The sequence below is a fragment of the Plecotus auritus genome, assembly GCF_963455305.1.
Source record: "Plecotus auritus genome assembly, chromosome: 4".
Classification (NCBI taxonomy): Eukaryota; Metazoa; Chordata; class Mammalia; order Chiroptera; family Vespertilionidae; genus Plecotus; species Plecotus auritus.
The window spans coordinates 12,581,231-12,607,982 of record NC_137775.1 but is presented as its reverse complement, the minus strand read 5'-3'; the positions used below and the strand labels follow the sequence as shown (position 1 = coordinate 12,607,982).

Genomic DNA, 26,752 nt, shown 5'->3' with positions numbered 1-26,752 from the left:
ACCCCCGCTAGTACATATTCAGTGCTGATTGGTCGCCGTGGAACTCTGACGTGGCTTCTTGGTTAGAGGATGTGGCCTAGCCCCGCTCGGCGAGGGAGAGCGCGCGCCTGGGAACTAGGTGGACCGGCTTCCGAGGGCGCCCCCTGGTGGTTGGAGGTGTAGAAGCGGACGCCGCTGGTACTTAGGCGCAGGACCCAGAAAGATGCCTGTGGTCAGGTAGGGATGGGTGATTGCAGGGACGCAGTGCCCCTTGGATCCTGGGCATCTTATACTGTCTGTTTCCTCTCAGGGTCCCGCCAGAAACTATTTCCAAGCAGTACAAGTCATCCGAGTGGATTGGCAATTACAATAGCTACCGAGAACCAATTCCAGCATCTAATAATTACAAGAGTTTCACCAAAAAGTTGGTGAAGCTTGGGGAGCTCAACGGGGTTGAGTTACATGTAGTTTACCTGTTGGAACCGGCTAAACGGCACTTCCCCCAAACCTGAATAGGACAATTGTTTGCTGCCAGACAGCTCAGGGCATTTTACTGCCTCCTATTGGCCAAACACCTGAACAGCTGTAAGCTATTCCCCAAACTGATAATGCTTCTGTATTCTACCCTTTGATACCGTACCCTTTGAAGTGTATATTTCCACCTTGCCTTAGGATAAATTGTGTGAATAAAAGCAGGGTCCTGAGTGAAGGAGGAGAGTCTTCAGCTCCTTTTAGCCGAAGCTCCTCTGACCCCCAATGCCTTTCAAAAATATCTTTCATCTCCGGACTCTTTAATCATCTACGCGCAGCCCCTTTCACCAGAATGCTGAACCCTTTGTAAGGCTGGGAAAAGAACCCCAGCATTCTGACGCCCTAACGAGGGACACCAACAAATAGCCAGAAGGAAACTAGGGGTAGAAAGTATCCCTCAGTAAGTGTTGATGCTGGAATCAACCAGGGTCCCCTAAAGGAAGTGTCTGTAGAGGCGGGAGTGTGCCCCTTAGAGAGGTCCTGCCACTGTTCATTGGTCAAACCTTCTAGCTAGACTGATTTTACCAAGAGTGTGAATGAGAACCCTCAGTAATGTCCCTGGAACCTAATTCAGCCCATATCATTCCCCTCTAAAGGGAATCCTTTGCTTAGTACATAAGAGAGAGGTTCCACCCCTGGCAGTCCAATCACTTCATTCTTTCACTCATTCATTCAGCAAGCCATTACTGACCTCAGTCACCACTACTATTTGATGTAAACTGTCCATCCATCCTTATCATCCCCTCACAGAGCCTAATGTCCAGTCATCTGGGCTACAGAGTGGCCCTCCAGACCAGTTGGGTCCTTCCCTGCAACAATTCTGTGCCATTTTTGCCCTCTTTGTGCAATCCCTTCCCTTCACCTGAATCCCTGAATCCCAACTAGGTCTTGCCCAAATCCCAACCCATTTCTCAAGGCTCATTCTTCAGTGGAACTTCCCTTGATCCCCTCTGTCCCTTCTTGTAAATCTCATGGCGACTCATAAGTTTCATGGCTCTACTTATAGCACTTCCCACTTTCATATATATGCGGGTCTGTATATGTGATATTATTACATATTATGTATTGTATTTTTACAGGCTATATGTTGGGTTATATCTTTTCTCTGTACATAGGTAGTTACATATAAATGAAATAAAACAATGCTGTTTTAGTCATACCTACCTAATCTTTGTTCTCTCACACTTCCGTTTCCTATTGGGAAATATCCGTCAACATCTTGGCTTTGTGCCTTAATGTTTCAGTCACTGACACTGTTTCAACTAGTCTTATTTCCTGGGTGTGGGAGTGGGCTGGAAGCGGTTAATGGGGGGAAAGGAGGACCTATAAGTTTTCCTCCCTTTGGTAGCTCAGCCTGAGGAGGGAAGTAAGGGTCTCTGTCTGCCCTGCACCTGCTCTTCTGATGACGGCCAAAGAAGAGGGAGAGGGGGAGGTGAGGATCAGGGGAGCCTGCAGCAGCCTCCGTCCTCACCGGCCAATGATGTTAATCAGGATGCTCTGCTAAGGACGCTCCAGGGCACCACCGTCCCAGTGAAATTTGCCTACGTTTTCCACAGGAAGCCCCTTGCCATCACTGACACCAGAAACAGAGACCATGTAGGATAATGGCAAGCCTAGGGCTCAGAGATGGCACTAGTCATGTTCCTGAATCAAAATGTTAAGATAACCCACTATTATTACTAGTATGGCACCAGTTCTACAAGGCTTGTCATAACACTGTGCTTTGGGTCACTTTTACCACTCCTCAAGGTTTCAGACTGATAGGCTGGTAAAAATCCAATTTTTATTGTTTACTACACAGTTAGATGATGGAGAAACATTGAGTTTCTGGTTGACTTGTAATGGTAGTTATTTCATGTGTGTCCATATTTATTTAAGCAAAATTACCTAAGAGCAAAATCTGATTAATTAAATGGTAAGTGACATAGTGAGCCATGGCCTCTAGTAAAATAGAGCTTTAAAAAATTATTATTCAGTTTCTCAAGACTAGTGAAATCTATGAAACCTGTATACAAAAGACATGAGAGCTCAACATCAACAGACTCCCTTACCCTCCACTACTGCTGTTGTATAATGAGACTAGAATTTTTGGCTACAGCCTCAATACCAGAATAGTATTTGATGAAGGGACATAATAAACAACTATAGAGAAAAAGGACTCCTTCAGAGGAAGAAGAGTTTTCTGAGCATCAGCATTGAAAACATCTTTCCCAACTAAAACCAGGGCATCCATGAACCTCCTCCTGCTGGCGTAAGGGAGGAGACCCACAGGTGCAGCCAACCAGAGATTTGAGAAGACTTGGGAGCTCCTTTGCAAAGCCTTCGCAGGAAGTCTGCACAGAAAAAAAAAAAAAAAAAGACGTGTCTACAGCTTCCTGCTAGAGCATATACTGATTAACAGAAATTCAAAAAGTCTGTGAGGGAAAACTCCTTGAAGTTTATAAATTCTGAGCGATTCTGAGTATAAACTAAGAATGCCCTGAATGAAAACATCAGCACTGATAAAAGCTGTATGTCCAACCGTGTGTGTGTGTGTGTGTGTGTGTGTGTGTGTGTGTGTGTGTGTGTGTGTGTGGTGTCTGTGTACCAGAAAGGAATACCAAGCCTTCTTTTCAGATCATTGACTGCAGTTATTCCTCTGGGCTTCCAAACTGAGATAAGGTTCTCCCCCCTTTCTCAAGGCTGAGTGGGAGACTAGTCTTTCATCTAAGAACAATCAGGCCCTTACAGGGTGCAATTTAAAGGCTTCAAACCAGATGCATGTAACCTACGGAATAGCCAAGAGCAGGGCTAGGACCAAGCAGGAAATGCTCAGTTCTGACACGTGGCGGAGAGGGGGCAGTGAGGGAAGAGAGGCCCTACAGTACCAACACACACTGTCTACTGTAATACCCCAGGGGGCACTGCTTACATATGCCACCATTGTGATTGGCATTGAGCAATGTCTCGGTTTGGAGAGGGGCAGATTTGCAAGTTCTAGTTCTGCCACCTTCTGGGTATGTTAATCTACAATCACTTCATTCCCGTGAGCCTGAGCTCCCTCAACTGCCAAAGACTAGATTCTTTCTCAAAATCCTGCCCTGACCGGGTTGGCCCATTGGATAGAGCATCGGCCTGCGGACTGAAGGGTCCCAGGTTCAATTCCAGTCAAGGGCATGTACCTTGGTTGTGGGCATATCCCCAGTGGGGGGTGTGCAGGAAGCAGTTGATCGATGTTTCTAACTCTCTACCCCTCTCCCTTTCTCTCTGTAAAAAGTCAATAAAATGTATTTTTTAAAAATCCTTACAGCTTCGGGATTCGGATTATTAATATCCAGGTAATGTCGGTGAGTATAAATTATTACACATCAAGCATCATTAATCTTCCTTAGAGAAAACTGTAGGTCTAACACATTAAAAAAGTTGAAGCCTCACACAATAACAAGAAAAATCATGAGTTCCCTTACTCCCATACTCCTGTGCTTTATGGATTTGGGATACCTGTCCATGTGCCAGGGAGCACCAGAAACCACAATATAAATAGGGCTCTTCTCCAAGGAGTGTCAAGTTTATAATGATTTGGGGAGAAGAAAATAGGGACATAAAGCAAGTAATGCGAAACTTGCATAGAAGTTTAAATAAAACATGATGCTCTGGAAAAAGTCTGGTGGGCATCTTTGCTCATTCACTCAAACTCTACTGTTTATTCTCTGCCATTGGGGGTATTTTGGTGGAAAACTTTATAAAATAATGCAACAGATAAATCTTACCAACTTAAACAGAAACTAATTTGTATGGGGTTTCAGATTTATTTGCAAATAGACTGATAGAAAAGAAAAATTCTGCAGTCACACCTCTGTCCCCAGACAGGCAACTCGCAAAAAAACATGCATTTAAATTAAAAAAAAGTGGGGGGGGGGGAGGCAATGTGGGGACTGTGGTCAACTTAGGCAAAGCCTTGGATATCTCAAAGTACAATTCTTTTCAGGAAGGCCTTTGTAAGGACATCTAGGGTAATTAAGGTGCCAATTTACATTTTTCTTTTCTGGCTTTCCTTCGGTCTTGGTCAGACTGTCAAGACCTACTGCCCTTTAGCAAAGGGCAAACATGTGACTCAAGAGAGGCCTTTAGCTTCTTCCTCTGAGGACGTGAATGCTGATAAGAGGGAAGCTAACACAGTAGCAGGAGCACTTCATTCTGCAGAGAGCGCCCTGAGGAAGCTGAGGGTCTGCCTCTTCATTAGTCTTCTGCCTGGAGCCTGGAGCCGTTCTGATCCCTATCTGTCCCAGGTTCTTCAGATTTCCCATGGGTTCTGCGACCTATTCCCTAGCTTTCCAAGAAATTCTTTCTTCCTTAAGTCAGTTTTTTTTTTTTTAAATCCTCTCACAAGGATATAGTTGTTTGTGTGTGTTTTTTAGAGTGAGGAAGGGGAAGAGAAAGAGAGAGATCAGTTGCCTCCCATATGCACCCCAACCGGGGATTGAACCCACAACCTAGGTATGTACCCTGACCAGGAATGGAACCCACAATGTTTTGGTGTATGGGATGATGCTTCAAGCAACTGAGCCACCTGGCCAGGTCAGTCACAGTCAGTTTTTTGTTTTGTTTTGTTGGGTTTTTAAATATTTAATTGATTTTAGAGAGAGGGAGAGGAGAGGGATAGAAACATCAATGATGAGATAGAATCATTGATTGGCCGCCAGCCGCATGCCCCACACTGGGGACTGAGTCCACAACCCCGGGCGGATGCCCTGACCAGGAATCAAACAGTGACCTCCTGGTTCATGGGTTGACGCTCAACCACTGAGCTACACTGGCCAGGCTCACAGTCAGTTTTTACTGCTTGCAACCAACAGCCTGTAGTGTAGGTTGCCTGTACCAGCCTGTACAAGCTTCATATACAAAACCATCACTTTTAATTTGATAAAATGGACTACTGTACTTGCAGAAAGTTAGCCAGATGGCGATTTTATTTGACATTGTTATTTGCCTAGGTTTCAGTATAAAACACAAAGCAATTACTTTTCACACAGAAGGAACCTTACATCTTCTTACCATTGCTGCTTTCTACGTTTCTCTCCCACCTCATCTTTATCTTAACCCTCATTTCATTCTTCAAAAAAGAAAAACTAACAAAAAGAGCCTGGTATAGCTAAATGTATAGTATATTTCTGCTTACAAGATTGAACATTAAAAGCTGTTTCTGGAACACAGAGAATGCTTAGGGCAGGGGAACTACTCTAAATGATCCTATAATGCAGGATACATGTCATTATGCACTTGCCATAATCCACAGAATGTACACCACCATGCGTGAACCCTACTGTACAGTGTGTCAGTGCAGGTTCATCGACTAATAAATGTGTCCCTCTGGTGGGGGGGGGGCAGGGCATGTATGGGAGATCTCTCTACTTTCCTCTCAATTTCACTGTGAACCTAAAACCGCTCTAAAAATAAAATCTATTTTTTTAAAAAAAGAAACAAAAACTTTTTCTAAACTGTAAACTAACACTTTTTCACACTTAATCGATTTCGTAATCATAATAATCATCATCCACGTTGATTCTGACGCTGGGGTGCTCTTCCGGTTTTGGCTTCTTTTTGGTCTCTTTGCTCTTCTCGCTCAGACGTAAGTGTGGCTCGCACTGCCTCATGATCTTCTTGGAAGACATCCAGCTCTCCCCTTGCCTTTCGGCTGGTGCTGCACACTGTCCCCCCCTCACGTCGGTTCCCTTGGCCTTCAGGACCTCCCTCGCTCTCAGGAGACTGCAGGTGCAATTCCATGGATTTCCATCCAGGTACAGGTGCCTGAGGCGAGGCAGCCCCTCCAAGGCTTTGAGGTCCAAAGCAGAGATCTTGTTGTTCCTAAGGTTTAGAACCTGAAGCTGCTTTAGGTCCTTGAGCTCCCTCTCGGCGATATCCTGGATGGCATTGCCTTTCAGGTCCAGCCTGGCCAAGGTCCCCGGAAGCCTGCGAAAGCATGGAAACAGGATGGGAGAGAAGGTCACGACCATTATCCCTCAACTGCAAAGAAATTCAGATTGAGCAACCTGTGCCTTGTCTATAGTTCTGACCCTCTGAAACTAGAAAACAAACTTTATTTTTAAAAAGCAATTTTAAGTGTAAACTGCAGTCTTATCAGGTCTTTAAGCCTTCCTCATAAGTCTTATTTTCTAAACCTCTAGTTTTTTCTGGTTCACAGTCATAAAGTTCTTTAATATTTTTTCTTATCAAATGGGCTCACAACCCTCCAAGGCTTTGGTAAGAAAATAAATAAATAAATTGGTAAGAAAAATACTAAGTTCCCAATATTTTAGTTGAAAGGGGCCATGAATCAATCATTTATACAAGTAGTCCCACCAGCATGACTCAGTGGTTGAGTGTTGTCCTATGAACCAGGAGGTCATGGTTCGATTCCGGTCAGGGCACATGCCCAGGCTGTGGGCTCGATCCCCATTGTGGGGCGTGCAGGAGGCAGCCTATCAATGATTCTCTCTCATCATTGATGTTTCTATCTCTCTCCCTACCTCTCTGAAATCAATAAAAATATATTAAAAAATAATTTATAGAAGTAAAACAATATTCCTCCCTTTACAGGATTGCTGTAAGAAACACCAGATATACTAGTACATTAATTCATTGATGGTCTTAGTCAGCAGTTATGTTAGGTATCATTTTCTGCCTCAATTAGTATATTGAGGCAAATGTGGTAGATATTTTAATATATGTATACCTAAAACCATGTACCATTACACTTGATGAAATGCAGAATGGAAGATGGCAGACAAAAGAAGGGATGTGTGAAAATAGTTTGTGATATAAGTAGGTTGCATGTGTTTACAGTTTACTTATAGAAATATAAACTTTAAAGTGTTACTTTGTATATGAATAAGGAGCAAATAAAAAAGAAAGGGTGTCTTGCTTAAAGTTCATAAATAAAAGTTTTTTAATCTAAGTATAAGAAATAGATATTATTGTGTTTTTAATTCTTTGTGGGAGGAGGAATACTACAGAGAAAATTTCTGAGTCATTTCCACTTTTTAATTCAAAGAAAAGGCAGGGAGTGTGGGTGGGGTGGTGATGAGGAATTTAAAAATCACTCTCTACAAGAACTTTGCTCGCACTGCTGGCTACATTCTTTGACCAAGCAGACAGTTATGTTGCTTAATTTAAACCTCATAGGAAAAGCCCATCCCAACTCATGTTACTTGCCCCATTGTCCATTGGTTCTCAACCTTGGCTACACATTAAATTCATTTGGGTACTGTTTAAAAATACTGACACCCGGGCCCTAACACTGGGTGTCTGATTGAATTGGTTTGAAGTGAGGTCTGGACATCAATATATATCTTTAAATATGAATAGATTTCAATTAGAAAAGTCAGTTTTTGATGCATTGTTTTGGGTACAAATAGCATACTATATAATAAAAAAATCCCTGTTTTTAACAAGAAAAATTAACATTTGTACATATCAAAGATAATTTTTCCTTTTGCCATTAGTAAGAAAAAATATTATAACTAACAATGAAAATAAGTAAATGGAATGTCATAGGATTCTACAGAGGCCAGAGCTAGTATATTAGTAGAAATTTGATAATGATAATAAGTAGGGTAAGAAAGTTTTTTTTTCTATAAAGTGCTAAAAGGAAAAAGAATCCACTGGTAGGCACATATAATAAACATCATGATATCTTTTTATAAAAAAATAATAGTACTGCATTCTTCTACTGCTTTTTTATCTACTTTAAAATGCAGAACATAAGCCAAAACCAGTTTGGCTCAGTGGATAGAGTGTCAGCCTGTGGACTGAAAGGTCCCAGGTTCGATTCCGGTTCAAGGGCACGTAACTTGGTTGCGGGCACATCCCCAGTAGGGGGTGTGCAAGAGGCAGCTGATCGATGTTTCTCTCTCATCGATGTTTCTAACTCTCTATCCCTCTTCCTTCCTCTCTGTAAAAAATCAATAAAATATATTTAAAAAAAAATAAAATGCAGAACATAGGATAAAGCTTAAATAAACATGATCAATAATGTGAATATGTACATTAGTTATTGATTATGACTGGTTTGGGGGAACAGGTACAGTGGGTTGGGTATAGAGGGAGGAATATTTGGAAAGAAAAATTAACTGTCAAAGTATGAGGGTGTGTGTGTGTGTGAGAGAGAGAGAGAGAGAGAGAGAGAGAGAGAGAGAGAGAGAGAGAGAAAGAGAGAGAGAGAGAGAAAGAGACACCCAAAACCAGAAGGCAGGACCAACACAAATGGACTCACACACTCGGACAAACAGGCAAGATAAGTTAGTGCAGTATTCAGTTTGAGGCTGGAGATTCCAAACCCTTGTTTAAAACTTCCGCCCCTAAAGGCTTGGATAGACTTGATCCGATCATTATGTTTGCTCCAATGGGTGTTCTTGCTTCTACATTGTGTTAACTGCCCTAATCTTTGAAGAACATTTATAACAGTAACCTCGAATGGTAATGCTCACTTACCTGAGGGGTATAGACAACAGCAGGTTCTGCTCCAGGGCCAGGTTGGAGAGCTGGGAACACCTCTGCAGGGCTCCAGCTTCAAACAAGCTGACAATGTTGTTGTCCAGAAACAAATGTTTCAAGTCGCGGAGGTCCTGGAAGTCTTTCACTGTAACTCTCTGAATCAGATTATTGCTAATATCAAGCTTTTGTAACCTTGCAGGTAGTCTGAGGGGCAGCGTTTGGAGCTGGTTTTGGGACAACTCAAGAGTGGTTAAATTGGCAAGGAGCTGTGCCCCTTCAATGGAAGAGAGTGAGTTTTCTGACAGGTAAAGATGGGATAGGTTTTCCAAGTGTTTCATATCTCGAAACCTCACCACTTTGAGCTGGTTTCTCTCTATCTTTAAAGAGAGCAAGGATTTGGGCAAAGTAATAGGAATTTTAGTCAGAAAGTTACCACTGAAACTGAGAAACTGCAAAGACTGAAGAGAAGTAAAGAAGTTAGCTGGTATAATATGTAGTTTATTATTCTCCATACTCATATGTTTCAGATGGGGAAGTGCCAGTGGTCCAGCTACAGACTCGATAGTATTGCCATCCAACATCAAGCTTTGCAAACTGGCAAGGGAGGAGAGCATGCTGGGAGAGACGGCAGAGATCAGGTTGTTTTTAAGTTCAAGGGTTTTTAACTTCTTCAGTCCTTCAAAATCAGATCCGTGTAGGACATATATTGAATTATCATTTAGTTTTAACACTTCAAGGTTGGCTGGGAGAGCACGGGGGACTCGTCTGAGCTTATTTTTCCAGAGTTCCAAGGTCTTCAAGGTACTCAGAGTTTTGAAAGTATCATTTTCTACTGATTCTGTTCCACTGGCCAGAAGAATAAAATCTTCCAGAGCCAACATTCGGGTGAAGTTAGATAGCTAAAAAAAAAAAAAAAAAAAAAAAAAAAAAAAAAAGGAAAATAAAGGCAGAAGCAGGGAGGGGGACACAAACAGTAAACTAAGATTATTGTGGTGGAAAAAACACACCATATGTACTATCACTCAATACTAATGATAGTCGAAAACTAGGATCCTGACTATTTTTATTTATGATTGCTAACACTAGAAGATAGCAAAAATACTTTATGCACTTTCACACACTGTAGTTAGATGTGAAATATTGGCCAATTTTTGCTGTATGTTCTCTGACCCAGCAAGTTTACTTCTAGGCAGGAAGTACTTACAAATTGCACAATGATTTATGGGATACAATGTTCTTTGTTGCATCATCTTATAATAGCTAAAAATAAAACAATCTGAAAATCTTCACCAAACAGCTGCTAACTCTAGGGTGTAAGATTGCAAGGGATTTTCACTATCTACATTTTGTATTGTTTGAATTTTTTAAATTATAAATTACCTTTAAAGCATTAAAAGTAAAAATTTAAAAGTCCCTAATACTGCTATCACCAGGATGGACCTATCAGAGAAATGTTTTCAACTATATTATACTAGAGGCCCAGTGCATAGATTCGTGCACTGGTGGGGTCCTCGGCCTGGCCTGCAGACATCCCCCGAGGGGTCCTAGATTGCGAGAGGGTGAAGGCCAGACCGAGGGACCCCACCGGTGCACGATCAGGGCTGGGGAGAGACCGTGGGGGGCGGGGGCGCCTAGGGCATGTCTGGCCCATCTCACCCAGTCCCAATGGGCCAGACCCCAGCAGCAAGCTAACCTACTGGTCAGAGTGTCTGCCCCCTGGTGGTCAGTGCGCATCGTAGCTACTGGCCAAATGGTTGAACAGTTGTTTAGGCTTTTATATAGATAGATTTTGGAAACTAGCCTCGTGTTCTATATCTCCCAAGTTGCACGTCACTGATAAACAAGATCCATGAAGAAACAAATCAGATACATATGTGTGTCTCCATCTCTATAGAGCAAGAAGTGCATTCATGCATATATCCCTGACCTCTCCTAGATTTGAGGAAGTCCCAAAATCTGATATACTTGGTCCATGATTTGCAAATTCAAATACTCTTATCTCTCTACATGTTCCACCAACATCCACCTTTTTTGTGGGATGATGGGTATCTTGGTATTTGGTTCTCTGAGTAAGATCATGTTTAGGTAGAAAGAGGAATCATTTTAGGTTTTCTTCAGCTTGATAAATTTTGCAGCATGTTCAACCTGCTTGAGAATTCAATTAAGGTGGAACTTTCAATGCAAATTTTATATGTCTTACTACCTACAGTTTCTAAATGTTTTATTTCATTATGCAGTTGAGTCCTTTTATAATACCAATGCACAATTAACATCTTTAAATTGGGTTAATTTTGCATCTCATCTATACTAATAAAAGGGTAATATGCTAATTAGACTGGACATCTCCCGGACATCCTTCCGGACAAAACCACAGTGGCGGGGCCAAGGCAGAGTCAGTTAGGGATGATCAGGCAGGCAGGAGAGAGCAGTTAGGGGGATCAAGCCGGCAGGGGAAAGCAGTTAGGGCGATCAGGCTGGCAGGGGAGAGCAGTTAGGGGGATCAGGCCAGCAGGGGAGAGCAGTTAGGGGCATCAGGCAGGCAGGCAGAGGCAGTTAGGAGCAATTAGGCAGGCAGGGGAGCAGTTAGGGGCATCAGGCAGGCAGGCAGGTGAGCGGTTAGGAGCCAGTGGTCCCAGATTGCGAGAGGGGTCCCAGATTGGAGAGGGTGCAGGCCGGGCTGAAGGATCTCCCACCCCTCCAGCCCCCAAGGAATGAATTTTGTGCACCAGGCCTCTAGTGTTTATTATAAGCACCTAAATTCTGGGAGGACATGTGATGTGAATTATGGTAAAGTATATATTGAAAAATCTCTTAATATGATACTCTATTAGAAGAATCTCATGTTAAAATTTCCATAAACAGATGTTTTTAATCTTAACAGTTTTGGCAGCTGCCTTTAGTTACATATTGCTGCTAATATTTGATATTTTCTTACTGATTAATCAATTGCATTGATTAGTCCTAATCCCAGTAGTAATAGCAAATTTTTTTTTTTAATCCTCACCCAAGGATATTTTTCCATTGGTTTTTACAGAGAGTGGAAGAGAGAGGAAAATATGAATGTAAGAGAAACACAACAATTGCTTGCCTTCTGCACGAGCACTGACCAGGGCCCAGGCCGGGGAGGAGCCTGCAACTGACCAGAATCGAACCTGGGACCCTTCAGTCTGCATGCTGACAGTCTATCCACTGAGCTAAACCGGCTAAGGCACAAATTTTTTTCTTATAATTTGAATATCTAAGAGTTTGAAGTGATTTTTTAATGTTATTATTAATTCTCTTAATAACCCTGCAAGCTTGCTATCATCAACACTGGCTTTTAGATGAGGAAACTAAGAAGTTATTAAGTGAAAACAAAACAAAACACAACAAAAAAAGAAAGTAAGTAAAAGAGTTGAGAATTTCATCAAGCTCTATTGGACTGCAAAGATCTTTTTTCCTCAGCTCACCATTTTCTAATACATTCTCTATTGCATTTGGTCTACAACTAATGTTTTCAGAAAAGACTCAAGATCTGGGCACAAACCATAGAGTTTTAGAGAAGCAGCGATCTTTGAGATTAGCTAATCCAAATCTCTCATTTGAAAGGCCAAAAAATAAATAAAAAATTAAATGACCTGCCAAAAACTCAGTGTTGTTAAATCTGTTCTCCATTCTGAAGTGTCCTTTTCCAGGCTTTTCTTTCATTAAGAGTCAGAAATGACTCTAGACACAGATCTTCACTTCTTGGACTGTTGATCTCCCGAAAGAACTTGGTGTTACTCATACTTCCCATTTCTATTTCAGTGGCCACAGGCCCTAAAAGATTCTGACAAGGCAGCAAGTCCCAGTGCTGATATGGATCTGAATGGGAATATATTTGGGGAGGAGACAAAGTGTGGTGTCAGAGCTTCAATTTGTCAATTGTCTTGATTTCTCTTTGTACGTATATGCACTGGTCTAGCTAGTAAATGCAGTATTCTGAACTGAACCCAGTGGATAGATGTTTTCTTTTAAGCATAGAGAACCTTTTCTTTTTCTTTTTGTCAGAGTCAATGCAGATTACTGTTTATTATTAATTAAATACCTGCCATTATTTAAGTATGTTTATCTTTAAAAAGCCCTTTGTGTAAGCATGATTATTCCCTTTTCTCAGAGGGAAACTAAGGCTCAAGAAGGCGAAATAACCTGCCCTAGTATGTCTCACTAGCAAGTGGAAGTTGGGCTTTCAAATCAGGTTTATCTTATTCCAACAAATGTGTTTTTAACCTGACCTCTACAGCCAGCACTTAGCTCAGGAATAGAGAGTTCCGGTGGCAGAAACAGTGAGGAAGACACCCTCTGGTTTTCAACTTTTCAGTTGAGTTGGCAAAAGGAAAAATAATAACTCGGCCATACCTGTTTTTCCATCTCCCGGCCTAAACAGGGCTGTGCTCGAGAGATGTGGAAAGAGGTACTTTTGCCCTAGAGCTAACCTGGGGTTACTGGTAGTTTTTTCAATGTTGTTTAGGAAACAAGGCAAGTATGGGTTGGTGTTAACCATTAGGTACAGGAATCTTACCTAAGTATAATATCTGCCATGGCAGGTTTACAGTTTAGTGAGCCCAATACATACATAAATAAAACTTACAATAAAATGTGAAAAGTTTTTAAAAATTAAGCAAGGCAAGTAAAATGAAGTGAGGAGAAGGGCACCTTCTGCAGGCTTCCCCATGAGAGACTTTATTTCTGGTTTCAATTTGGGCCTGGCCCTGTCCACGCATTAGAGGGCCCCACAACTTTCTTGGTTTTTTATAGGTCTGATGTACACACAAAACTGACATACCCTCACAGTGACCGCCTCAGACATGTGTGAACCAAGCCAGCAAGAAATTCTTAAAACAATGTGGAATTTTTTTCTGATCATCAAAGCTACACTTGTTCTCTGTAAACCATTTTAAAATTCGGGAAAGTATAGTGAGATTATAAAATTTTTCCATAATTTCTTCACTCAGTGATAAATCCTGTTTATATATTTCTTTCCCAGGAGGAATTTTAAGTAACTTTTCCACAAAAGATGTAAAGGCAATCATTTTAATTGGCCACCATCATAAAGACATCCCTATTTGTCCTCCAAATGTAAAAGCTAAACATATAAAACTCTTAGAAGAAAATACATTTTCATGACCTTGGGTTTGGTAAAAGCTATTCTAGATATGACACCAAAAGCAAACATGAACAAGAAAATATTGATAAATGGGACTTAATAAAAATTGGAAACTGTGCTTCAAAGGACACCCATCAAGAAAATGAAAAGACAACCCACAGAATGTGATAAAATTTTTGCAAATGATATATTGATGGAAGGTTTGTATTTACCATATATAAAGAACTCTTACAACTAAATGATAAAAAGGCAAATGATCTAATTAAAAATGAGCAAAGGGGGGTAGGGGGAAATGGGGAGATAAGGACACATATGTAACACCTTAATCAATAAAGAAAAAAAACAACAAGGAAATATGAACAGGAAATGTTTAAAAAAATGAGCAAAAGGATTCATACAGGTACTTCTCAAAAGAAGATTTACAATGGCCAATAAGCACATGAAAAGATGCTCAACATCATCAGTCATATGAAGGTCAAACCATAAAGAGATACCACCTGACACTCACTAGGATGGCTATGATCTAAAAAACAAAATAAAACAAAACAAAAGGTAAGAAATGTTAGCAAGAGAAATTGAAACTGTTTTACATTGCTATGGAAATGTAAAATGATGCTGTTTCTCAAAATGTTAAACATAGTTACCATATGACCCAGAAATTCCATTCCTAGATATACACCCAGAAGAAATGAAAACATATGTCCACCCAAAATCATGTACATGAATGTTCATAGCAGCATTATACATAATAGCCAAAAAGAAGAAACAATGAATGGATAAACAAAATGTGGTATATATAATGAAATATTATTCAGCCTTTAAAAGGAAGGAAATTCTGACATACAGTACAACATGGATAAACCTTGAGGACATTAAGTAGAGGTATAGTAGGCAGCTGCCTAAGTTTGAACATGGAGAAAAGTTATGATAGAAACTCAATTTGGGGAGCCATGATCACATAAAGTGAAGTCACCTAAGGATATTGTGCATAGTAAGAAAAGGGATGGCTGAAGATTGAGACTCCCTGGAAAAGCCAAAAACTGAAAGGCAGTAGAGACAACAAAACCTATAAAGATGGCATAAAGAAATATCAGGGAAGAATAATGAGGACTTAAAAGTGTGGAGTCATGGTAGACAAGAATGTGAGAATTTCAAGAAAAAAGAATGAGCCAATGTCTGAGAGAGGACAGTCTTAGCTGTGTGAGAATAGGTGAATTAAAGAATAAAAGGAAGATGACGAAGTGGAACCAGTAAGTACAGACTACCCTTTCACAGAGTTTTGCAAATACAGATAGTCGTAGAGGAGACAGAACTAAAGATTTTTATTTTTATTGTAATGAAAGGAGCATATTTATAGGCTAGGCCAGGAAGCTAGTAAAGAAAGAGCAATGGAGAATATGGGAGTGGGGAGAATGATGGAGCAAGCTTTGGGGAGGGGTGAGAAAGATGGAATCAAAGGCACGAGAGGGAGGTTGCTTTGCAGAGAAGGAGGACACCTCTCTGCAGGAAAGAGCGTGCAGAATTGGATGGAGACAAGTTAGTATACAGTGAGTAAGAATTGAGGGAGATCAAGACAAATGGCCTTCGTTTTGTCATGATTTGTCAATAAAATGGGAAGCCAGTCATTTGGTGAGAATAAGAAGGACAGGGCTTGAAAAGGAAATCCAAAACCGTACTGGAGTTCTGGAAGATGTTGAGGGGATATAGGTAGAACCTGACAAAGAATTGAAATTAAATGGGTGACATTGAAGAACCAGATGCAGTTGGAGACCTTAAATTTGTAGTGGTTCTATAAATGAGTGGTGTTTCCTAACTACACACACACACACACACACACACACACACACACACACACACGTGTAAAGAGGTTGTGTGATCCTCTCCAGCAGCACCCAGATGTTCAGGTACAGGAGAAACAAAGGAAAATTATCACGCTAATTTAAAACTGAGGTTTTGCTGGATAAGTCACTGTGGGATGCAAAAAGGAAAGGGGTAGGAAAAGAAAATAGATAAGAAATAAATGAATTATCTGGGAGAACCTGGGTAGATCTAGGGCTAGAAGTCTCCATGAGGTGGAAAGATAAGTACAAAGTGTGACTGAAAGGAAAGGAGATGAGGAGCAGAGAGACAGTGGGTATGGGAATTCAAGTTTATTGAGTGGAGAAGTTACATGGGTAAAGAGGATTATGATATAACTAAGACAGTAGAGTGTTATGGTCAAGTGGAAATGTAGATAGATACTTTTTCATGAGTTCAAGGAAGTATGAGACTAGGCTATTGGACACTGAAGGCACCCAAGAAATTCAGAGTTTAGGACAGAGAGCAAGACTAGAGCCAGGAGTGAAAGGACCAGGGGCAGAGTGTAAGACAGACAGAAGAATAAAGAGTTTTATAGCCTGATGGCAGGCAGCTTCAAAGAAGTAGGAATTTTTACAGATAAATGGATAAATAAAATCCCTCTTTTCTTGAAGGCACAAACTGTGACTTTTCATTTTTTATCCCCAATCTCAAACACAACTGAATTATATAAACTAATAACAGAAATACTTTAAATAGTGATATATATACACATATATGTATATATTTATGTATACATACTTATAAATGTGTGATATATATGCTGATATTTATATATGTACAGATGTATATATAATTTCTATTGCAATTAATCTGAAGATCCATTTCAGGGTATTTTTTTCTTTGAATATAGGCATCCTGTTCTATGATTCAAACCAAATAAACTGAATAGACATTGTATTCACCAAATACAGGTGAAATATGGTTATTTAAAACCTAACTGTTTTTACAAGAATAAAGAGAAATATTATTGCTCAGAGCTTCTTATTTCCTTCACAAAACATTTCTGTGTCTCATCAACCTTTCTGCTGGGAATTGTCCTTCCAAGAGACAGTTAAGTGGGCTTAAGTCAGGGAAGTGGCAATATCGCTCTTCAATGAGCCTAAACCAACGACAAACGGATTGACTCAATAATTTAATTTGATGAGAGGTGTAATTTCATCTTACCGGCTGCAAAGCAGCAGTGCAGGGTCATTACCAGGCTTAGTTGACCCTCTAGCTCGCAACGTCTCAGGTCCTCAGAACAAATATTTAAGCAACCTGCCCTTTAACTAGGTGTCTTGCTTGAATCCTTAGACCTGACCAGGTCAGACTTGCTCTCAGCCATTAGGCACTACTGGGTGAGGAAGATAAAAGTAAACAGATGACGACTAGGCAATTGTGCTTCTTAAGGCTCAGAATAAACACCATGCAGCGTATTTTAAACCCTCTGTGTTTATGTGCACTTACATTAACAGTTCTTACCCAAATGAAAGGAGGGGGGCTTCTGTTTAAAGACAAAGTACGTTCATCTGCTGACTGCTCCTGAATCACAGAGAGGCATTTCTTCATCTTAGGATTTGGATGGATGTGGGAGAAGCAGTGAAGGATCAGAGGAGAGCCATAGAGCTTTCCTTCTAAAAGAGGTCTAGGATCACCTATCTAATCTAGCGTGCTCACTTCATAAAGGCAAAAAGGTGAGGTCCAGACGTTTCTTTACTGCTTGCCTAAGATGGTTGTCTCTCTTGGTGGTGAGCCAAGTAGGGAGAGAACCCTAGTGTCTTGATTCCTTTCAAACATTAAAGGCCAAAACCAAAAGTTCCTTTATGTTGTAAAAGCCAGACAAATCTATAGCACTCTTTTCAGTGCCTTCTGAATAGGTAAGCATGGAAGTAACAGTCGTAATTAGACGCAATAGAATCAGAATTGCAGCAACGTGACGAAACACAAACCCCCATTTCTTCTGTAGAGGTTTTCACAAAGACGCTAATGCTTGGTTGGATGTGAGGTCTGTAGGAGTAATTCTCATGTGCTGGGTTCATCTTCACAGTCTTATAATGATCTTAGTATTATCTGCCTTCTATGCCATAAACAAAACTATGCCCCCCCCCCAAAGTATTTATTCTTACTCCTGGGAACATAAAGTGGCCATATGCTCTCAAACTTTTTGTTAAGAAAGAGCCATTTCTTTACTTTTACTTTGCAACAACATAATTAGAACATTTTTTGAATAAAAACTGAAATAAAATATGATTAATTATAGGTTCTGGTGGTGTTTTGTTTGTTTGTTTTTGTTTGTTTCTTGTTGTGGTGGTTTTCCTGCTTCCTTAAAAAGAAATATCCAGAGGCATAGTCCCATCTCAGTAGTACAGACCAAGCTGGTAACTAGTGCAACTACCCAAACCTGCTATGCTCTGATTATTTTTTTTGAGTTTTAAGTTTTAACTTTTAAGTTCTGATTATTTCAATTAAGTGAACCATCCCACACTCGCCCCTCACTGAGCCATGCAAAATAAAACTGCAGCCACCTGAGTGTAGAGTGAGTCGTTACCTGGAGGTGTTGGATTTTGCTGTGGCTGATGTAGAGCTTCTTGGTGGTGGAAGGAATGCCTGATGGCACCTCCGTCAGCCTGTAGCATTGCACCGACTGCACAGAGTCACAGCTGCATCTTCCAGGACAGTGAGGATCGAAACCATGGCTAAGCGAGAGCAGAACAAGGAATGCATAAAGCAGATGCATCTTCCAAAACAGGGCCTCTCAGGTAGCAAGCAAGTGTTTAGGTGATGTCTCACTCTTTATACCATGAAATCTGATAATAGAATCTTATGAATGTGTACTCTGTCAATGTAAGAAGACAGGAAAGAAAAATTCTCAATTTGCCTGGGTTAAAATGTTAGCAACCATTACAAAGAGCAAGGGCTTAAACAATTGATAAGCTGCCTTAATATTTGTAGGTGAGCAAAACCCTATGTTATTTATGGCTTGGAAGGCTAATCTGCAAACACCTCTATTATCTGTAGTTTCCTTGTTTTGTTAAATGTGACACGAGGGAATTAGTGGGAAAAGACAAAGAGCTGTTTTATAGGGGCTATAAAACCTTTGAGTTTTCTGTGACCCTATATTAAAACCATTTTTGCAGGACTGCAAAGGACAGGTGTTTGCTTCTCACATTAACTAGTATGGGAAAATAGGCAGGTTTTCAATTTAATATTGTTGTTTCAGTAACATTTTATTGCTAGGTACCATGGAGAGATGTTTAGAGCTGCAGATAACGTGTTCAATTCATCCATCACTTGATCCACTTGGAAAACACCTTTGTTAATAAAAAAATGTTGTTGATGCAAATGAAAATAAAACATCAACATGGGTCTCTTATCTTCATCTAATTTTAATAATAGGAGAAAATGTCTCTTGCTTCTTCAGAGGAACTTGTCGGTTGTGAAACCTGACTGGAGAGGGAAAACCTCACTTGTCCTGGGCACTCCTTTGTTGTGGCTTTTTGTCTTGCCATGCTCATCCCTGCTATGGGATTCAAAAGCATCTGTAATACTATCAACAATAAAAAATATAAAAAAAATATATTTAAAAATAATATATATTCATTACCCATGGACACAGGCAATGGTGGGGGTCAGGGGCTGAGTGGAGGTGGGCAAAGGGGGGGGGGTAAAAAGGGCAACATCTGTAATAATGTCAACAATAAAACTAAAATTTAAAAAATAAAAGCACTTTAAGCAAAAGGTAATATCAAAAAGCCCTGTCCCCCCAAGTGGAAGACCTGAAATTTCCCATGCTGATGGACCACAGCAGCTTGCTCTAAAGAAATTCTTTCTAATTGAAAAGCTTCTCTGACCTCCTCTTCAACCCTTCCTCTCTTTGTTACAGTTTCATTTTGAAGCTAAACGTTACTTTGATCTAATAATCAGTTTATTCTGTTTCCAGAGTAAGGATTTCTGTGTGCTTTTCCCAACAGACTTTTCTACTCCCCACCCCCCCTAGTTTTCCTCTGTTTTCTTTTTTTTCACTATCAGAGATAGGAGTGATAAGATTTCTTTTCTGTCAATATTCTGCTTTTCAACCTCCTTTATGACTTCTCTTGCCTAATAATAGAATTATCTTTTTAATTTTTAGATTTTTCAAAGAGCAAAGTAATGCCCAATTAAAAGAAATTTGGAAAAAAAGACAAGGAAGGGGAAAAAATCCAAATCAAACTTTTTTCCAGTCTCTTTTCTCTGCTCAGGTTTTGAAACAGCAAAGAGAAATACTTACTGAACACTTTTATTCCTGTGCTGCTAAAAACGTAAATTCATATTTAGTTATTTAAAATAAAATGCCTGCAAAATCCTCACTTCTCATCTGCCATCAATGACAGCTCATTATTTTGTTATGCAGCATAGCAATGAGATCCATTTTCAATCCTCTGATGGTGGCCACAGGATTCTCTCTTCTTTGGTTAAGCCTTGAAATTACACTGTATACAACATATATTTTTCCTTCTTTTTCATGGTATTTTTATAGCTTTCCTATAATTTTGGCATTATCTGTAATATACCACTATTTTACGCTGTGAATAGTTTTATCAGGTTGTAAACAGATGCGATTTTTTATATTCTGCAATTTTCACTATCATAATATTTTCCCATATTATTTCATAATATCCATAAATAGAACTTTAAATGTTTAACAGTCCATCAAGAGTGTTGTCTAAATTTGATTAACTGCTTTTCTAGTGTTGGATTTTTAGGTTATTTCCTGATTTTACCATTATAAGTATAAATAACTTGGATCATAAAAAGTTTGAGAATGTCTTGAAAAAGAAAAACATCCATCTGTTCCCCAGGCCACACCTGTTTATTTAGGATCAAGCTGAGAAGCCAACTTTTTCTTGCCAGGTAGCAGGCAAAGTCTTGTTGATACTGTAAGCTGCAGAGAACGTCTAATACAAAAGTAGAACCTGAATGTTGAAAGGACATGCATACTTTGTTGTACCTGCTCTGGAGTTCGTTGTGCTGAGAAGCAGCCACAAAAGCTGCCACCATTGCTCAGCTCCTGGGTTACTTTGTGCTGACTTTTGGAGTTCTCACATGTTTACTAAAGGCTCATGAGTGTAAAGTTCCTTACCTTTAGCTTGGCTTTTTAGCACTTGGACTTATGGATCCCTAGGCTGAGTGTGAGGCATACTGTTCTTTTCTCTAACAAAGACTTAACAAGACCTTAGCAGACCATTATTACTTGGCTTCTTTGGGTCAGGAGAAACTGTGTAAAGGACCATGGGTGCCTTTCTCAGGTAGGGAAACTCGGAGACTCACCCAGAAACTCGGCTCAAAATACAGCCCAGAATCTAGGTTTAGTCTTTCAGCACAAGAAAGATTGCAATCTCAAAAAATATGCACTACATTTGAATTTGGATTGAATTAGACTTATGTCTTTGTTCATATTCTCAAACCAGGATTCTCCCTGATTTGCTTTCTTCTCTTTATTCCTATAACCCAGTGGTTCTCAACCAGAGGCAATTTGGCAATGTCTGGAGGCATTTTTTTATGACAATAAATGGTTGGGGGTAGTTGGACAGACAACGCTACTGGCATGTAGGGGGCAATAGCCAGGGATGCTACTCAATACCCTACAATGCACAGGGCAGCCCCCACAACAAAGAATTATGCAGTCCAATGTCAATAGCACCATTGTTAAGAAACCCTGCAAAAAATATAAATGTGTACCTCTATGCAATGGATATTGGCCTTTCCGTGTTATTAAAAGCAAAGGGCAAGTTTCCATTATAGGGAAGAAAATGAATTCCAGAGAAGAAACTAACTCACATTCTCCCTGACTTGTGTATAGAAGCATTGACTTGTGATCCTTATTATAAAACTGATCAATCAAGAGGTAAACAGAAGACATTAAGTTATGAAAACTTCTTTCTGAGATAAATGTTAAAGAATAAAATAATTGTGAATATGATTCTTTTTTAATTTGTTTGCTCCTAGAGAATGTTGCAAAAGAGCTAAGTTGAAAATAAAAAAAAAAAAGTAAAATTTTCTACTACTTACCCTCTTTATACCTCAATTTTTTATTCTATACAATGAAGTTAAAAAATGGGGAAAATACTTCCCATTTTACAGAAAGAAAAGATGAAATGCACTAAGGCACGTCAAATCTATGGGCAAAAAAGGGTCTAAATAGATGATAGTGGTATCAGCGTGGGTTATTAGTTACAATCAGCTGGGGCCAAACACATTCTCTTTCCATGCCCCTGCTGTGACATGGCTTTTTGTGTAAGCATTCATTATGTTTCTGACTTGTTCATTTAGAAGACTATGACATTTCTAATGAGATAATTTGAAGAATTCTTTACTTTTTTAGATAAATGTTAAACGTGGTCAGAATGCAATTGTTTGGGGCCCCTTATAGAACTAATTTAGATGAAATATAAATGACGGAGGCTGATATGGGGAGTCTATGTGTGATCTGTAAAGTCTGACAATCTGAGAAACAAGCAGTGACTTGACAGTGGATGAAAGAGGAAGAATCAATATTAGTAAACTCTGATACCATTGTTGATAAAGGGTGGCTTTAGATAATGTTGAACCAACCTGGAGTTGTGGGAAAGGGTACATGAAAAATGTAGATCTGGTAAAAGTGGAAAAGTGGTTATGGTCAGTCTTTGAAGGTATAAGGGAATAAAAATATAGCAATAGAGATTAAATATTTTTGTTATGTTTTTAGGTTTGGGTACACCCTGTAAAATGTAGTACCTCATACATTTTAACTATAAAATAGGTAAAATAATTCTCAAATCCTAAATTATAATGGATTTATTAGTCAAGTCAACCAGACAGTTGTTAAATGAACTTTTCTCTTTAGGTTGGGAAAAATATTTCTTGGCTTTTAAAGAAATATGTATATTTTGGCTATTTAACATGTATTTTATAGATATTCCTAAACCCAGAACCAATATAAACATATGTTTACCTGTGCTCTCCAGCTGGTATCAAAGTATGTCTTGAAAAGGGACTGCCTTTAGAAGTTCCTTGGTAGAATGTTGTACTATCCTAATTATACAACTGATCATACAAATATTTCCAACATTCCTACTATATTCCTGGTCCTGTGTTAGGACCTGGGACTCAAAGATAAATGAGACACAGTTATTGCTGCTAAGGGGCTCCAAGGAAATATACAATAAATGCTACAGCAGGTGTCTGCAGGAAACTGAATGGGGATGGAGTCCATAGCTTCGTGTGAGGAGAAAAAAAGGAATGCTTCCTGGAAAAGGTGTCTGAGCTAATCCCAAACCACTGCATCAAAATTCTAAAGTTTTAGGAACAAGAGAGCAAACAGTTGTTCTGTAAGTGTATGTAAAAGAGATGATCAGGCCCTAGCTGGTTCGGCTCAGTGGATAGAGCATTGGCCTATGGACTTGAAGGCCCCAGGTCCGATTCTGGTCAAGGGCACATGCCTGGATTGCTGGCTCGATCCCCAGTGTCGGGTGTGCAGGAGGCAGCCGATCAATGATCTTCTCTCATCATTGATGTTTCTATCTCTTTCTCCCTCTCCACTTCTCTCTGAAATCAATAAAAATATATTTTAAAAAAAGAAATGATCAGGATAATGAGGCTAATAAATCACTTTGGAATGCCTAAATTTACTTTGTTAGCATGTCTATCACAAAATTTCAAATTGCTACTAAATGAATAAATATAACATAAATAAGATATACGAGCCCTGACCGGTTTGGCTCAGTGGATAGAGCGTTGGCCTGTGGACTGAAGGGTCCCAGGTTCGATTCCAGTCAAGGACATGTGCCTTGGTTGCAGGACACCCCCAGTAGGGGATGTGCAGGAGGCAGCTGATCAATGTTTCTCTCTCATCAATGTTTCTAACTTTCTAACCCTCTCCCTTCCTCTCTGTAAAAAAAAATAATAATAATAAGATATACACATATGATATAGTCCAGAACTTTTCCCACATAGCTCAAATAAAATGGTAGTGAGTTTTCCTCGGCTTTCTCTATTCATCATAGAATTGTTCACTGGGACCAAAAGCACTTAATATCTTTCCTTTTCCTGGTGGGGATATTGGAGAGTAAATGATACCTGTGTAGTTAGCATAGGGCTGGCACACAGTAGAGCTCAATAAAAGATAGTCTCCCTCTCCAGTTCAAGGTAGATCTTGTATGTCCCTTTACTACAGTGCCTTTGCAGTTAATGTTGCTCTAATAAATATTTGAGCTCTAACTTCACAGATAATTACCAGTGCCTACCAAAGAAATCTTTACCATCTTTCCTCTTGCCCATTTTCCTCAGTCCCCACCCTATTTATTCTTCTGGTAAAATTCTGTAAGTATAAGTTCCTAAGAAAATCTGTCACATTTAAGTTATATTAGAAATGTTTAATCACATATGCATGATTCATGAAACAGTTATTGGAAGTTCCTCCAAGGCAATTTCAAGTATAAATATCAAGATTTTATTATCTCTTGGAAAATAAATCCCGTAAGTACTGAGATCACACACCATTCCAAATTCCAGAGTAGGTCAAGATAAAGCAATAAATGTAGATAGAGCACACTGTCAACAGATGGCAGCACTGGAACATAAAACCCTGCTTTTCACTTCCATGTTAGATTGTGACCCGCAAAAATGCAAAACCCCAATCAAGGTGGGCAAAGATAATGTCTACATAGAGGGCACCTAAGAGTATTTGAAATAGCCACACAACACTAAGATAGCAAGGACATATAGATGTGGTAGCTGCTACATTACATGGTAATGAGAAGGGACAATATGAGATGAGAGTATTCTGAGACACAGAGGGTGTGGTGTGACTTGTTAAAGATTGTAAACAGAAATAGGACTGGATTCTACAATCTTGAAAATGGGAGCATTCACCAAAAGTCAGAGCAATGGAAACACATAAACACTAAAAATGTATTTTAGGCATACCTACAATGTAACAGGAAGTTGAATATTTTTTAAAGAAATGAAATTTGTTTTTAAGTGTAGTCCATATAACTAAAGAGAGTGATAAACAATAGAAATTAGCGTTACAATTACTTTTTGGTAATATTTTTTATTTATTAATGGATTTGCATATTGCATAATGGGGAACATTATGTTTTTGAAAAAGATTTTTTGACTGGTTACCAATTTATTGTATTTTTAACTTATATAAGAAGAAATTTTCCTCATGCTTCCTGGAAGAGGTGTCCAACCGCTAAGACTGGAGAAAAAGAAACCTAGATTTAAATCTCATCTCAGTCCATTTTTAGGTGTATGACCTTACCAAGATATTTAAACGCTTTGTAACTCATCTACAAAAAAGTGGTAATAGCTACCTCATAGGACTTTGTGAGGGTCCAAGAAGTAAAGCAAACAGCACATGCTTAACACATAGTATGCACTCCATAATTGAAAGCTATTATTATTGCGATTCTAGGTATCTGTCCCCCCAGTTTTAAATTATTTGCCTCAAATTCCTGAAAATGCACTGCTAAGTATCTTATCTACAGAGAAAGTGGCTGGGGAATTGGCAGCTGTAGTAATGATGTTCTTGCAAATACTAAAGATGAAACTAAAGTTGACTTGGAGGGTGATGGAGAAAGACACCAATTTTAGTTTTATATCATCTCCGTATACTAAACGGTGTGAAGGTTCAAGGCAAGGATCTCATGGTTAGCTTTGCTTGGCTTAAAATTTGCGGAAGCCCAAGGACTTTCTTGGCCAATGCTAACCAGTCTGCCCTGCGGTACCCGGAGAGCAGACTAAACTGCGGTCTTCCACGCTCCGTTGGCACTGCGTTGACACGGGGAACACAGCGCAGGCTTCGATGGTGATGAGCGGGAGGAGTGTACCGTGAAGGGATCACAGAAGGGTCGGCAGTCAGCCGGAAAGCGCTCCCCTTAGGCCATTTGCAAGAGCCAGTTCCTACCAGCCTGCTCTGTTCAGACGGCTTTCCCTTTGGTTTCCAGACTGGGCTCCTCTGGAAGGGGGAGGGGGTTGACCGTGCCTGGGAAGGCGGTAACGACCAGTTGCTAGCCAGGGGTGGGCAAACTTTTTGACTCGAGGGCCACAATGGGTTCTTAAACTGGACCGGAGGGCCGGAACAAAAGCATGGATGGAGTGTTGGTGTGAACTAATATAAATTCAAAGTAAAGGAGCAGAGGGGAGAGCAAGAGAACCGGATAGAACAGCCGGCCAGCGGGCCGTAGTTTGCCCACGGCAAATTCAAATTAAAGTTGCAGCTCTGAGGGTTAGACTCACTAGCCGGTGAGTTCTGCTTGAGTGAGGATCGTATCTCACTTACCTTTGTGTCCCCAATGCCTCAACAGGCTTCTGCACTCAGTATATTTATGGATATGTGGATCGTTACGCTTTTGTTCTTCTGAAATGTCACGCGTAGGAACACTGGCACAATTTCTGAAATACATACACTTTTTAAAGGAGTTGCTTTGGAAATGATGGCCTGTGGCATCATAAGGAATATCAAGTGCCAAGCACCAAAGCTCAGCATTTTACCTTATTCCTGAGTGAAGTAAATTTTGGGCAACTGCGGCTTCGAGGTTAGAGAATACAACTAAGATGGCACAGCTCATATGTGGCAAGGTTTAAGACTTGAACCCAAGTCCGCCTCTTAATCGCAAGGCAAGTCTTGTATTAATTCAGCCAATCCTGGTCAGCCGCAGCCCTCCAACGTGCAGTGTGCACCCGGAATTCAGGGCCTGGCTTACCCAGAATAGCCGGTGTGTCCGGCCACCGCACCCTAAACAGGAACTGGGTGTTAAAGGTAAAACGTGGCCACTGCGCATG

General features: G+C 40.0%; 1 protein-coding gene across 3 annotated transcripts; it reads right to left on the bottom strand.

Moving 5' to 3' along the window:
- Positions 1–5,432: 5,432 nt before the first annotated feature.
- Positions 5,433–26,700, bottom strand: LOC308245693 (nephrocan-like; the record flags this gene model as incomplete). Of its 3 annotated transcripts, XM_080663365.1 has the most annotated exons (5): positions 5,433–6,459; positions 8,980–9,881; positions 18,495–18,642; positions 26,250–26,362; positions 26,462–26,700. In XM_080663365.1, 2 exons carry the CDS (start codon positions 9,861–9,863, stop codon positions 6,012–6,014), a joined length of 1,332 nt encoding a protein of 443 aa, XP_080519491.1. In that variant the 3' UTR covers positions 5,433–6,011. The 3 variants fall into 3 exon arrangements, with proteins under 3 accessions (XP_080519491.1, XP_080519489.1, XP_080519490.1); XM_080663363.1 differs by lacking the exon at positions 26,250–26,362 and having other exon boundaries at positions 26,462–26,598; XM_080663364.1 differs by lacking the exons at positions 26,250–26,362; positions 26,462–26,700 and having other exon boundaries at positions 18,495–18,683.
- Positions 26,701–26,752: the final 52 nt, after the last annotated feature.